Genomic DNA, 15,437 nt, shown 5'->3' with positions numbered 1-15,437 from the left:
ATATAGTTGCACAGAAATGTATGGAATGATGACCTTTCATCATTTTATATATTTCCAACTAAATTCGCATTCACTTTACGAGTATTAGCCAATGATTTTGCTTATTTATTTTTATATTTGTACTCGATTATCCAACATAATTTTATTTAATAATGTTATGGCTTTTCATTTCCTCAGGTAGCTTTACCTCCTTGGCAATGTTAGTTGTAGCCTTGCGACTGCGGGTCTTCTAACAACCTGACCAAAATTGGTAACCTTGCTCCTGTAGTAATCCTTTTACAAGTTAACAAACAACTTTTTTAACTTGCTACACTATACTGACGAAGCCCAAATAGGCCGAAACACCGGTGTATATAGTTGCACAGAAATGTATGGAATGATGACCTTTCATCATTTTATATATTTCCAACTAAATTCGCATTCACTTTACGAGTATTAGCCAATGATTTTGCTTATTTATTTTTATATTTGTACTCGATTATCCAACATCATTTTATTTAATAATGTTATGGCTTTTCATTTCCTCAGGTAGCTTTACCTCCTTGGCAATGTTAGTTGTAGCCTTGCGACTGCGGGTCTTCTAACAACCTGACCAAAATTGGTAACCTTGCTCCTGTAGTAATCCTTTTACAAGTTAACAAACAACTTTTTTAACTTGCTACACTATACTGACGAAGCCCAAATAGGCCGAAACACCGGTGTATATAGTTGCACAGAAATGTATGGAATGATGACCTTTCATCATTTTATATATTTCCAACTAAATTCGCATTCACTTTACGAGTATTAGCCAATGATTTTGCTTATTTATTTTTATATTTGTACTCGATTATCCAACATCATTTTATTTAATAATGTTATGGCTTTTCATTTCCTCAGGTAGCTTTACCTCCTTGGCAATGTTAGTTGTAGCCTTGCGACTGCGGGTCTTCTAACAACCTGACCAAAATTGGTAACCTTGCTCCTGTAGTAATCCTTTTACAAGTTAACAAACAACTTTTTTAACTTGCTACACTATACTGACGAAGCCCAAATAGGCCGAAACACCGGTGTATATAGTTGCACAGAAATGTATGGAATGATGACCTTTCATCATTTTATATATTTCCAACTAAATTCGCATTCACTTTACGAGTATTAGCCAATGATTTTGCTTATTTATTTTTATATATATATATATATATATATATATATATATATATATATATATATATGCCAACAAATTATTATAAAAAATCGACCTGTTTCGGGATTTATCTCCAGAGTCACCCATTCTCGAGGAAATGAATTTATTCCAACTCAAACGTCCTCACTGTATATATATATTTTTTAAAACATTGTAAATTCATAGTTTTCGAAGTAGGGTAGAAGCTTATTCAGAATGACGCAATTTTGTTTTATTTGGTAGTTTCTGAATTCAGAAACTTCCCTAGATTCTTAACGAAGTTTGCTCTTTGTCGTGAGATTGTTGTTCTTCGTTTGGCGTATATGTACTGGCTTGGTCTCATAAAATCTATATATTACACTTCTCCAATCATAGTAAAGCGTAATTGTACAGTTTTATTTAAAACACAAGGAATGTCTTGTCGACTGTAATTAATCGAGTCATTCAATGTAAGCTCATGAACAATGTTAATACTAAATTATTACTTATAATTTTCCAGCATTATTTCGAATTTCATCAGAACAACACAATTGCGATTTGTGTTTCCGCGCGAATAAACTCAAAATTTTGTTACAAGGTTAGAACGAAAACAATAGTATTTAAAAAATGAAAGGTTACATACTTTTTAAACGGTTTAATTAGTTTGGTTTTTTGTTTTGGCGTGGCTTGTGTAAGTTTGATCGTGTAGTTTTTCACGTCGACTTTCTTGATGATCGCTCAAGTGTTTCGCGAATTTGTGTCTACTAATTCCTACGTAGAATCCGGAAATGACGACCAACACTTTGGCAACAGTTTTAGTACTGATGAATTTACTAGACACTATTTATATATAAAATAGCACTAAAGGCATTAGAGGCCTATGGCTTGAAAAGTTTGTTCGTTCTTCATTCTCTTTTGGAGTCCTCGCGTTCGGCATCCTTTCTATGTGACCTCGCCATCTAAGTCTCTGTGCCTTTATCACTCCTATTATATTAGGTTGATTGTATAATTCCTTTAACTCATCATTTGATCTTATCAACCACAAACCGTCCCTTATTATTCCTCCATATATCTTGCTCAGGATTTTCCTTTCCCAGATCTCCAATAAACTTTGTTCATTTTTTGTCATTGTCAATGTCTCACTGCAGTATGTTACTATTGGTTGTATGGTTGTTTTGTTTAACTGTATTTTTGCCTTTCTTGATAAAAACTTGCTTTTTAACATTCCATTAAGCGCATGTACACTTCTGTTGCCTGCCATTATTCTAGCTTGTATTTCTTCTTTAATGTTCGGTTTACGTGATATTGCTGCTCCTAGGTATGTAAATCTTTTCACCATTTCGAATTCGTATGATGTTTCTTCTTCTACTTCTACTTTAAGCTTTTGTCCATTCCTGAACTGAGAGGACCATATGTCCATTCCATACATTTTGTTTTAGTTTCATGTATGTGGAGTCTCATTTTCTTCGCTGCTTTTACTATTCTGCTCTGTACTATTTCCTGTAGATCTTTTGTTCCTCTTGCAAGCAACACTACATCATCCGCAAATGCCAAAACTTGGTGTCTTTTTTTGGTATGGGAGTCCTTCTCTATTGATTTTCGCTTCTCGCATTATTTTTTCTAGTCATAAGTTAAAGAGTAATGATGACAAAGGATCGCCCTACCTTACTCCTTCGTTTACTTATAGACACTAGCCTACTTTAAAAAAAATTTAAGTAAGTGACATATAGAGAAGATGTAGAATATCATGTCTGCCCAACCTGAGAAAATGGTAAGGATGTAGATCACGGATTTACATCAAATGAACTTTTCAGAGTAGCCGTCAAGCCGTTCAAGCCAAGTTTCCCGTCAATATACATTTAAGCGGTTTCTCGGCGTCAGTACACGCCAGAAATAAACAGCTCTGTATCTACGTTGAAATCGATCGCGCGATCAACGTGTACGGAATAATTGATTGTCAAACCGCTTGAGGGCGAGGCCCCATTAGTCAGTTGCGCTGCGTTGCGTTGCGACGTCGCAACGGAACAGCGCAGAAGCGAGGCCCCATTAGTGGGGTAGAACAGCGCATTATCATGATACAATAAATTTAGGAGATATGACACCAAAGTGTTTCAAATTCTTTCGGTTCTGCGCATGACGTCAATACGTGACTAGTTAGCGGCGCCAATTTGAAATACCCTATGGATAACATAAAGAGTGGAAGCATTCTGGTAACAAATTTACGGATTATTTATGTTAAATTTCTTTTTACGAAACGTAGTGATAAAGTAATGGATATAAACTTTTGTGAATTATGGATTTATTGAAGATAAAATAGGCAAATGTGAACTTAAAATAGTGACGTTTTTATTAAAATTATTGTCACACTAACGTAATTATGACATTCACTGAATACAATGAGAAAAACCTTATTAATACCTACTAAATTTCAACACTTTCCGTTATTAAAAAGGTTTTTCGCATCTACATCAGTCACGTCTTTGAGAGGATGTGGAATCTTATTTTCGTTAGACGTTTGGTCATCACATCTGTAACTTGTTCTGCAGTGGAAATTTGTGTGAAGGCTTTTTAGTTTGATCACAATTTCTTAGGTTATATCTTCCTGTTTCCATATCTACCGATTCTTTTATGGTCATCTTCACCATTCTGGAGATTATTTCATTATCGAGCTTATTTTGTTCTAATTGAGAAATAGCTATATAATCATGGTCATTTTTAGAGTTATTTTCTATAAGGAGGTATTGTAGAGGCAACTGAACTCGTTTCTGACAACCAGCTTTTCCAAATGTTTAACATCTCTTGCCAATGTGACCTTATTCTCTTCCTCAACAAAAATTCTGTATCTTCTTAATCTAAACCAATCAAATAACGTTTGATTGCCTTTTTTGTCAATTTTCTTTCTTGTTTGAACTGGAAGTTGTGCATAACAGGTTGTATAGCTATGATTCTTAGATGATTTATTCTATGTCTCTTACCTATTATCCAGAGCTCTTGTTAATACTAAATTTCAACATAAACTTAATACTTCCTTTCCGAGCTTTAATAGGTTTTTGGGTTAAATAAAAAATAGAATACATTTAACAAAACACTTTTTATTAACGTTAATAAACAAAAATGTCTTAATTATGTTGTATTTGCAAACCCGATGACATATTAAACACTAATAACAATCGTTGAAAGCTAAATAGCAAAAACAAACCATGGAAACGTCGGAATCGTCACGTATTGACGTCACTTGACATTTGACAGGAGCTGCGTGGTGTCATATCTTCGGGTTTCATTATATCATGGCGCATTATATGCCACCCCTGAATTGCGATGACACTGCCATCGAAGAACACCCTTGTCCGTCGATCCGTTGAAACATCGCAACTGAACGACGCCGACGCGACGTAGCGCAACGCACTGATGTGGCCTCGTCCCGATGCGTTGTTCCGTTGCGACGTCGCAACGCAATGCAGCACAACGCACTAATGGGACCTCGCTCTGACTTGTTTTCAAGCAGGTGTGTACGCAGCTTAAAAACACGCAAATGTGCATCAAGCTTTAGATATTTCTCCTTTTAAATATATAGTGAGGCCACTAAATGCAGTATAAATAGTAGCACTTTATTGTTTTGTTACCTTTTTTCATCTAACTGTGTTTCATTAGAATCTTTATTAATTTTAAAATTTTGCTTGTTAATTTCTTATCACTTTTCAAGATTCTAATGTAACTTTACCTTTGGTTAATTTTTAATAAGGAAATGATCACGTACATGTAATCAATGACAATGAGAATGGACAGTATGTATATCATAGAAAAATAAACATACAGAGTAAATATCGACCCAATGGGGTGACTAACACCCACTAATCCACTAACACTAGTGACTAACGCTCCATAAAATGCCCTAGATTACTAATAACAAAAACCCGCAGCATGGACTTGGAATTCGATACAATAAAATACCTTATGGCAGAATAAGCAAAATACATGACCTTTAAAAGAATTTTAACTATTTGATTCGATTGTTCCTACTTGTTAATTAATTCCTACTTGCTTTTGTTACAATTGCAGTTGTTGAACAAGTGTTTTAAATTTTAAATACCTTATGAAGTACAGAGCTGTACTCAAGCATTTGCCTCAGAGATAGGATCATTATTGCTCCATGAATTTACTCACTGTTCTTTCTCAAGATCTTATAAATATATTTTTACTACTAAATGAGTTATATTACTTTTCCATTAGTCTACCTAATAGATTCCTTTGATTGATTAGTACTAGACATTAGTTTTTTAGATCTACAAGTTTTCACAAGTGTTTAACTCCACATATGATTTTACCTCATGTGACATCTGTCTATCTACAGTTATTTTTGCTTTCTAGTGCAAGTAAATATTTGTTAAAATTACAGATATTTCCCGTCATCATCTTTGTATCAACACCTATATCCTGAACAAAACCTCACGTGTACTTATCCTATTTCTGAAACCGAATTGTTTCCCTTGTTCTCTTCGAATTTGTTGTAAACACGGACACCCATGGTTTTTAAAATTATTAGCAAATTCTTCTTACTAATTAATTTAATTCTAAAGTTTTTATCTCGTTGGAACTTAAACTTAAACCCGGATTTCTTCTCACGCCAACGATGAATTCTGTCCAGCACACTACATAAAAATATATCTTAATACATATACATATCTGCAACCAAAAACACATCAAATATAGCGGTAAACACGTCTGAACGGAAAATAAAAGCAAAGTAAAACACAGAACATTCAGATAAGCGTTGATAGTAAGTACGATTGAAATAACAAAGAATCCAGAACAACATAAACACGGAGGGGTTCGGAAAATTTTTTGGTCAAAATAACCAAAGAAACAAAGTCTACCCTATATCTTATACCGCTTATCTTAGGGGTGGTTACCATACCTTCTCGGGAGTGGAAAATTTTTTGGTCAAAATAACCACGGAAGTAGCTAGAGAACCTAATTCTAAGCAAAAACTGTTTTATAATTTTTTTTTGAAAACTCAATAATTTTTGAGTTATTCGTGGTTGAAAATTCACCATTCTTATTGAAAAATGTCACCTTTTCGGACGGTTTTTTGCGAATACCTTAAAAACTATGCATCTAAAGAAAAAAACTATATCAAACATTTTTGTAGCTTATGAAAAATCAAAGATATTCATTTCTTCATAAATCTTCTATTTATAATACAAAAAGAGATATGGTAGGTGATAAGAGATTTTTTTGGTGCATGCTCAAATAGGTCTGTTCAACTTAAAATAATAGAGAAATGGTCGATTTTAAGGGTATATTGCTACCAATATCTTTTGTAGTGCTTTAAAAGACCTTTAAAACGAGCACTGTTAAATATCGATTACGTTTAAACTAAGCGAGATAGGGTGCAAAAAGGATTGATGGTTAATTTGTTGTAAGATAAAATGCGAAGTATATTTAACCCCTTATCCACTAGATTTAAATGCATCGTTATACTTCTACAATACCTCTTATTATAGTGTTATTTCTATGTTCAAAAAGTTGGACATGTTTAAAATGCATGGTTTTTGAAAAAAAAATAAGATCAAATTATAGAGCCCATTTTTAAATTTTCTTAAAAATCTTCCTTTTTCTCCATGTAACTCGCAAATAATAAAGAGTTACAGTTATGAAAGACAAAAGAACTTTGTTATCTAAAATAACCACAAAATCAATCATTATCATTTTCAAGTTACATGGAGAAAAAGAAGATTGTTAAGAAATTTTAAAAATGCGCTCTATAATTTGATCTTATTTTTTTCGAAAACTATGCATTTTAAACCCGTCCAACTGTTTGAAGATAGAAATAGCACTATAATAAAATGTATTGTAGAAGTAAAACGATGCATTTAAATTCTGGTGGATGAGGGGTTAAATATACTTCTCATGTTTTCTTGAAATACATTAGTCATCAACTTTTTTTGCACCATACTTCGCTTAGTTTGAATGTAACAAACATTTAACAGTGCTCGTTTTAAAGGTCTTTTCAAGTACTACAAAAGTTATTCCCAGCATTTTACCCCTAAAATCGACCATTTCTCTGTTATTTTAAGTTGAATAAACCGATTTGAGAATGCACCAAAAAAAATCTTTTTTCTCCTACCATATCGCTTTTCGTAGTATACCTAGAAGATTTATGAAGAAATGAATATCTTTGATTTTTTATAAGATACAAAAATGTTTTATATTGTTTTTTTCGTTAGATGCATAATTTTTAAGGAAAATCGCCCGAAAAGGTATCATTTTTCAATGAAAATGGTAAATTTTCAACCACGAAACACCCTAAGAGTATTGAGTTTTCAAAAAAATATATAGAACAGTTTTTGCTTAGACCTCGTTGGTTTAGGTTTTCTAGCCATTTCCGTGGTTATTTTGTTTTTGCTAAACCTCGTTGGTTTAGGTTTTCTAGCCATTTCCGTGGCTATTTTGTCCAAAAAAATTTCGATCCACGAGAAGGGGTGGGAACCACCCCCAAGATAAAAGCGCCATAGGACATAGGGTAGACTTTGTTTCTTGAGCTATTTCTTGAGCCTAATTTCAGTGAAAATATCAAGTAAATTGATGCAGTAGAATGGAATTCGGAGCCAAATACCCTCACTGACTGCACTAAATTTTGTAAATAATACCATGTTCCATGTTGCAAAAAAAAAAAACGAAAAAACACGATTGATGTTTTTTCGTGGTTATGTTTGGGTCTAGGGGCCTAAAAATTTTTTTGGTCGAGTAGTTTTTGATGTAGAACATGGTATTTTTTTTTGGAATGTCGCTGGAGGTATTGTTCACTATCAACCGGCTAGACGCTAGACCCCTGTTAACAATTTCCACAAAAAGTTTGTAAATTACGCTTCATATTCTAAACAACCCTTCATATTTATAGTTATTTCTATGGCTTATTTATAGTTATTTCTCTGGCTTTTGTTACAGCAAACACACAGTAATACTTCGCTATAAATTCTAATCAAAATTTATAATGTGAGATGAGAAAAACTGGTAAGTAGCCATCTGTTTTATGTTTCGTATTCTTAATAATAGGAAAGGACCTCATATTATTACCAATCCAGCAATGCGTCCAGTCAGAAAAGATTAATAACAATTAACTCCTTTCACGTGGAATGATTTACGAAAAATTAAACGTCACTCTTAATGGTTTTTACGCCAATCGGTTGGAATTGTTTATTTTGAAAAACACGTTCTGCACCAGTCACTGGTCTTTTGTTTATAAATGAACAGGTGTTTCTTGAGATTAACAGCCTACTGAATTAATGAGTTATTCTGTACTTAGTTCATTTGCATTTGCTCGTAGGTACTAATAGAGACGACAGAGACGGAGTTTGTGTTTCTAGCGTGATTTATACAAGATATTGTATCAAACAGTAGAGTGAGCATGAGTATGCTGATAAATATTTTGAAATATTTGTAGAGAACATTCCAAAATTCTTTCAAAAGTTCACTTGGTTCGAAACACCGATTTTTAAAATTATTTTAGATTATTTTTTAGTGTGACTGAATGTTATTGGAACAATTTACTATTTTAATTGGGAATAAGCCACAATTTGAGTTCAATATTAAGTTTACTTGACGTTTCGATTTCCTCTTCGGAAATTGTTATCAAAATACAAAACATTAATAAATTAAACACATTTTGTTTGTGTTCAATAGTAAAATATGTAGCTTCCGAACAATATTATTGGAACAAAGTTGAGTATCTCCCTCAAGAAAAAGCTGGATTTAAGTTTGATGGCATAAACGCCATCGACAAGGACCGAACTTACTGTTGGCATTTGCAGACGATATCGATCTTATAGGAATCACCAGATTAAGGATGAACTAGACTTTCGTCAGGTGCGAGAAGGAAGCAGAGCAGAAGCAAAACATGATTTCCTAAGTTTATACTGTAACGTTACAAACGTCACAGCTTTGATATTTTATTTTTAAATAATTATTTTATTTAATTTTCTTTAATATTTCATTAATAATTGTCTTCTGTATTCGTTTTAACTTGCTTTTTCGTTAAAAATTTGTTTGGCGCCCGTTCTATAGGCAAATCTCTTTTTATATATAACATCTAAATCATTAACTGAACATACTGAACGTACCCCGTATATCCTTACTCTCTAGATATCTGTCCTTAAATATGGAACATGCCTGGTACTTCATACGTAGGTACTTGGTCGTCATTTCAAATGTCGTTTTCAATGACAGTGACACTTCATCCTTACCCGCTAACAGAAATTGAAAATGGAAAGGAAGAATTAATTTATTTAAAGAGATGAGCTTTAGATAAGAATATTATCATATTTTAATTACATTTCTACATCTAACAGTCTTTCTAATATTTTTTATACCTAACCTCCGATCTTCTAAAAGCATGTGTTCTGATATTTTAGTTTTAAATATATCTTTTTAACTTACATAATATATGCATGTGAGTAATCAAATTATTTAACTATTCCCCTCATCTTAATTCCACTTAAATTACCCTTGCCATCTACTACTTTCTGAATACTATTTGGAAAAGGTACATTTTGGTTTTCACTTCTTGATGTTTGATATGTGTTTTACTCTTATAGTTTTTGGAAAGAAATCAAATATTTCTCCCTTCAGGAGCTTCCAGCATAAATCCTATCACCGGTGGTGACACTAAGGCTAACAGCAATGAGACCATAATATATCTAGACTGCAACGACTACCATCTCCAGATGCAGGGGCCTAAGGCCGAACATCTGCCCAGGACTACAAAAAGTCTACAGCAGTACCATTCGACATCAAGAAGTTACCAGCGAACCAGATACCAAAAACCATAAGTGTAATCCAGAAATTGTTAGTTTTTGACAAAAATTTGAATATATTTGTTAATGCATTTTAGTCCTGTCGCCAGGGGGGGTACAACGGCCTCGTTAATTCAGATGGACTTACCCAAGTTTTTTTTATGTATTTTGACCCGTAGAACACGAATTTTTTGGGTAACAGTTGATCCGGATGTCGATAAGATTGTTATAGACCAAGAACTTGAGGAATCAAATAACAGCGATTTTTGGCAAAACAAAACAATATTTTGTATTTTTTGGGTCATTTTAAGCAAAAAATATTTCTACAAGTTTTTTAGTAGGATGCACAGTTTTCGAGATAAACGCGGTTGAACTTTCAAAAAATCGAAAAACTGCAATTTTTAAACCCGAATAACTTTTGATTAAAAAATAAAATAGCAATTCTGCTTAGCGCCTTTGAAAGTTCAAGTCAAATTATGTCGGTTTTGATTATTTGCATTGCTAAAAATTTATTGTGTTATTGTTAAACAAAGCTACAAACAACTAGTGCGTGAGTGATGTTTCTATGATTTCTCATTTAAAATCGAACGAGTAGGTAGAATAGGTACTAGTGCAATCAAGACTATTTCTACGTTACATGCGTTAAAACACATGTAAAAGCACGGGAAACCCTACGTGTTTATAGCTTTGTTAAACAATAAAAAAATAAATTTTTACCAATGGAAATAATCAAAACCGATATAATTTGACTTAAACTTTTAAATGCGGTAAGCAGACTTGCTATTTTATTTTTTAATCAAAAGTTATTCGGGTTCAAAAATTGCAATTTTTCGATTTTTTTAAAGTTCAACCGCGTTTATCTCGAAAACTGTGCATCCTACGAAAAAACTTGTAGAAATATTTTTTACTTAAAATGGCCCAAAAAATACAAAATAGTGTTTTGTTTTGCCAAAAATCGCTGTTATTTGATTCCTCAAGTTCTTGGTCTATAACAATCTTATCGACATCCGGATCAACTGTTACCCAAAAAATTCGTGTTCTACGGGTCAAAATACATAAAAAAAACTTGAGTAAGTCCATCTGAATTAACGAGGCCGTTGTACCCCCCCTGGCGACAGGACTATTTAATAAGTCACATTATTATTATATCTTTATTGAACAATAAACATGATTGGGTAAAAATACTGTTTTGTTTGCTTCCATTCTAAATTTTCAGAGTTCATATCTAAGATTAGGACAAGACACATCTTGAGAGAGACTGAGCTAAGCTTAAGGTGAACGATAACTATCTTAGTTGATTGAAATATTATTTTCGAATGGTATTTCAATTAGCTGGGGTAGTCTATCGCCTTTTTTTGTTTCAATACATTGTAAATTATGATTCGGGAGTGCTCCTATTAGCATTTAACGTGTCTTGGTTTGTTTATTTCTACTGTATCTTGATGGTAAATGTAGTATAGACGCTAACATAATAAAAGAAATAACTTCAACGGGCAGGACACCCCAGAAGACATTTTGACATTCTGACGAAAGAACAGTAGGGCTGATATGGGAAGAAGTCCAAATTGGAAGAGGACCACGTGGACACCCTCGACTCCGGTGGCGAGATAATATAGCAGGATACCTGAAGGCTATGGTGTCGAACTGGATGAAGATTGCTCAAGACAGAGAGGAATGGAAGACATGCTGTCGAGTCGGTTAAATCCCACGAAGGGTTGTAACGTCACGGAGTAAGTAAGTAAGGCATAAACACCAAACATCCTAAGAAATACTCCATTAATGATTACCAAAGGGCAAAGCCGTTTGACCAGGAAGGACCAATGCAATACATGAATCGTTTCTCGAAATGTGATACTTACAGACTTATTGAAACCACAATTCACGATGAATGCTATTTTGAAAAAATATTTCTATGTCTTTTATCGATATATTATACTATGTATTTTTTACGTAACTGTTGGTTATATATTCCATAGCACCGATGAAGCGCAGTAGTTTTATAAATTGAGTTTAAAATACGATACGAAGCAAGCTTTCAATCCTAATAGCAAATAATTAATATTGAAAAATATCAAAAATTACTAAAAGATTTTTAAATTGAAAACTTACCTGGTACATCCCCATGTATACACCTCCAAGACTTCTACAATTTGCAAGTCATATGGATGCTGCAGTAAAGACGATAGGGAAGGAATTCTAAACTTTGCAATTCAAATCCCCCGTCTGCAGCCGGTTAGGAACTGAAAGATGCTCCATAGTTACTCTACTGAGTATAAGAAAATAAAATAAAAATGTGTGTACCATTTTTAATATTCGGCTGCAATACGAGGAAAAACAATCTTACTTTTTAATTAGAATAAGGAGTGCAGCCAGTCCCCTTTAAACTGCAATTTTCTGCTCTTATTGGAGCTTCATAGAAGGAACGTAGGCACTGTTCTCCTTAATCCAATCAAATCGCATCGAAATGTTTTTCCAATATTGCAGCCAAAATGATGGTATTGGGTGGCTAGCGCCATCTGCCCGTAAAATTAGCCACCCAATACCATCATTTTGGCTGCAATATTTGGAAAAACATTTCGATGCGATTTGATTGGATTAAAGGAGAACAGTGCCTACGTTCCTTCTGATGAAGCTCCAATAAGAGCAGAAAATTGCAGTTAAAGGGACTGGCTGCACTCCTTATTCTAATTAAAAAGTAAGATTGTTTTTTCCTTTGTATTGCAGCCGAATATATAAAAATGGTACACACATTTTTATTTTATTTTCTTATTACTCAGTAGAGTAAACTATGGTGCATCTTTCAGTTCCTAACCGGCTGCAGACGGGGGATTTGAATTGCAAAGTTTAGAATTCCTTCCCTATCGTCTTTACTGCAGCATCCATATGACTTGGCAAATTGTAGAAGTCTTGGAGGTGTATACATGGGGATGTACCAGTAAGTTTTCAATTTAAAAATCTTTTAGTAATTTTTGATATTTTTCAATATTAATTATTTGCTATTAGGATTGAAAGCTTGCTTCGTATTTTTACGGCCAGATGGCGCTAGCCACCAATACCATCATTTTGGCTGCAATATTTGGAAAAACATTTCGATGCGATTTGATTGGATTAAGGAGAACAGTGCCTACGTTCCTTCTGATGAAGCTCCAATAAGAGCAGAAAATTGCAGTTAAAGGGACTGGCTGCACTCCTTATTCTAATTAAAAAGTAAGATTGTTTTTCCTTCGTATTGCAGCCGAATATATAAAAATGGTACACACATTTTTATTTTAAATTGAGTTTAGTTCAAATAAGTGTTAAAGTTATTTTGAATGAAACCCCTACCTTTATTTTTGTTATTTTTTAATTTTTTATGTTTACCAAAGCAGTTTTCAGTTTTCTTTGTTTTCCCGCTTATTATACTATCAAACAAATATTTAAGGCTTTTAAAACATGGTTTCATGGTTATATCTCTACACTTCTTAGACAAATTCTTCTTCTTCAAGTTCCGCTCTTATCGGAGATTGGAAATCATTCTGGCAATTATAATTTTTTTGGTTACGCGCGTGAATAGTTTATTTGAACTGCTTCCAAACCGTTCACGGAGATTACGTAGCCACGAGATCTTATGTCTTCCTACTCTTCCGCTGCCTTTGATTTTGCCCTGCATTATATTCCTTAATAGTTTTTTTACCTCTCATAATGTACCCCAAGTACTCCAACTTCCTGATTTTTATGGAATTTACAAATTCTCATCGTTTTCATCGTTATATCCCTATATATAGCCACCACATATGTGGAGAAAATACCACATCCAAGATTTCTTATTTGGATCATTATATTGATATTGCGATTACAGAAAAGTTTTCTCATTTTACTAAAAATTTACCATGCTGGCATCTTATTTCTTATCTTATTTGCTCAAAGGAATTTGTAGGAATATATTTGCTCAATTTCTGTATTATCTAGTAATAACTTAACTTTGATGTTTTGTGCTTTTGTAAATACCATGAACTTGGTTTTATTTAAATTTAGTTTTAGTCCATAATCGTTGCAATAATTAGTTGTTGAACAAGATTCATAGTCATTATTAGATACCCATTATTAGTATGAAGAAGACTCCCAAAATAATTTTATGGTTAAAAAATTGAATATGTACTTGCTTTCGCATGAACATCGCCAGTATTTTCGGATACAATGTTCTCCTTTTTTGATACTAAAAGAAAAATAATAAAGATAATATTCGACTTACCATCTCGTCTAAACTCTTGAGGTCGTTGGTAATAATTTGGGGCATAGGGCCGTACATTAAAACAGTCTCTTCGTCTTCTAAATCGCTATCGCTGTCGTCATCTACACCGTTCTGGTTATTTGAGCCTTCGTTGAAGTTGACGCCCATTTTTTTCTGATCCGCCGCGATTTCCCTGTCGATTTGGCGTTCCATTTGGACTATGATCGGTGCCAGCATGCCGAATCTGTAAGAAAAAGCAGGAATAAGAATAAGAATAAATATGAGACATATAACATATAAATATATAAAATGTATTTAAGAAAAAATAGATATTACGAAGAAAAAAATTCGTCAAAATTTAAACATATAAATTTTAAACGATCAAAAAAATTAATGAGATGTAAAATTATCGTTATATGTACATGTTAACATCTGGTGTTATCAGAACCAGTGGCTGATCTAGGGGAAGAATAGGGAAATCCAAAATTAAAGAAAAAATTGTTGAAACAAAAATACAGGGTGTCCCGAAAAGATTGGTTATAAATTATACCACACATTCTGGAGTCAAAAATAGTTCGATTGAACATAACTTACCTTTGTACAAATATGCCCATAAAAAAAGTTATAGCTCTTTGAAGTTACAAAATGAAAACCGATTTTTTCAATAGATCGAAAACTATTAAAGATTTTTTATTGAAAATGGACATGAATCATTCTTATGGCAGTATCATCTTAAAACAAAATTATAGTGAGATTTGTCCACCCCATAAAAATTTTATGGGGGTTTTGATCCCTTAAACCCCCCCAAACTTTTGTGTACGTTCCAATTAATTCATTATTGTGGTACCATTAGTTATACACAACGTTTTTAAAACTTTTTTGCCTCTTAGTATTTTTTCGATAAGTGAGTTTTTATCGAGATGCAGCTTCTTTTTTAATATATTTACATAAAATTTGTTTGGGAGTTTTGTTCCTTTAAACCCCCCAAATGTTTGTGTACTTTCCAATTAAACTATTATTGTGGTACCATTAGTTAAACACAGTGTTTTTAAAACTTTTTTCTCTCTTAGTCTTTTTTTGATAAGTCACCTTTTATCGAGATGTGGCTTCTTTTTCAAAATATATCTAAAAATGTAAATTATAAATACATTTTCAGATTAATAACAGGTCCCTATAATCGTACTTAACCATATACAAATATGTGGTGGACTCGATAAATATTCAAAATATCTCGATAAACACTGGCTTCTCGAAAAAGTCCTAAGAGGCAAAAATGTTTTAAAAATGGTGT

At 33.1% G+C, this 15,437-nt stretch overlaps 1 protein-coding gene across 1 annotated transcript in view; it reads right to left on the bottom strand.

Moving 5' to 3' along the window:
• LOC114333765 (GAS2-like protein pickled eggs) overlaps positions 1-15,437 on the bottom strand; it is a 579,287-nt gene that overhangs the window by 118,710 nt on the left and 445,140 nt on the right. The window contains exon 6 of the mRNA XM_050647107.1: positions 14,168-14,390. Within this exon, the coding sequence (XP_050503064.1) occupies positions 14,168-14,390 (223 nt within the window). The remainder of the gene's footprint in view (positions 1-14,167; positions 14,391-15,437) is intronic.

This window comes from Diabrotica virgifera, chromosome 3, assembly GCF_917563875.1.
Source record: "Diabrotica virgifera virgifera chromosome 3, PGI_DIABVI_V3a".
NCBI classification, from domain to species: Eukaryota; Metazoa; Arthropoda; class Insecta; order Coleoptera; family Chrysomelidae; genus Diabrotica; species Diabrotica virgifera.
The sequence above is the reverse complement of the archived record's forward strand: the minus strand, read 5'-3'. Positions and strand labels throughout refer to the sequence as shown.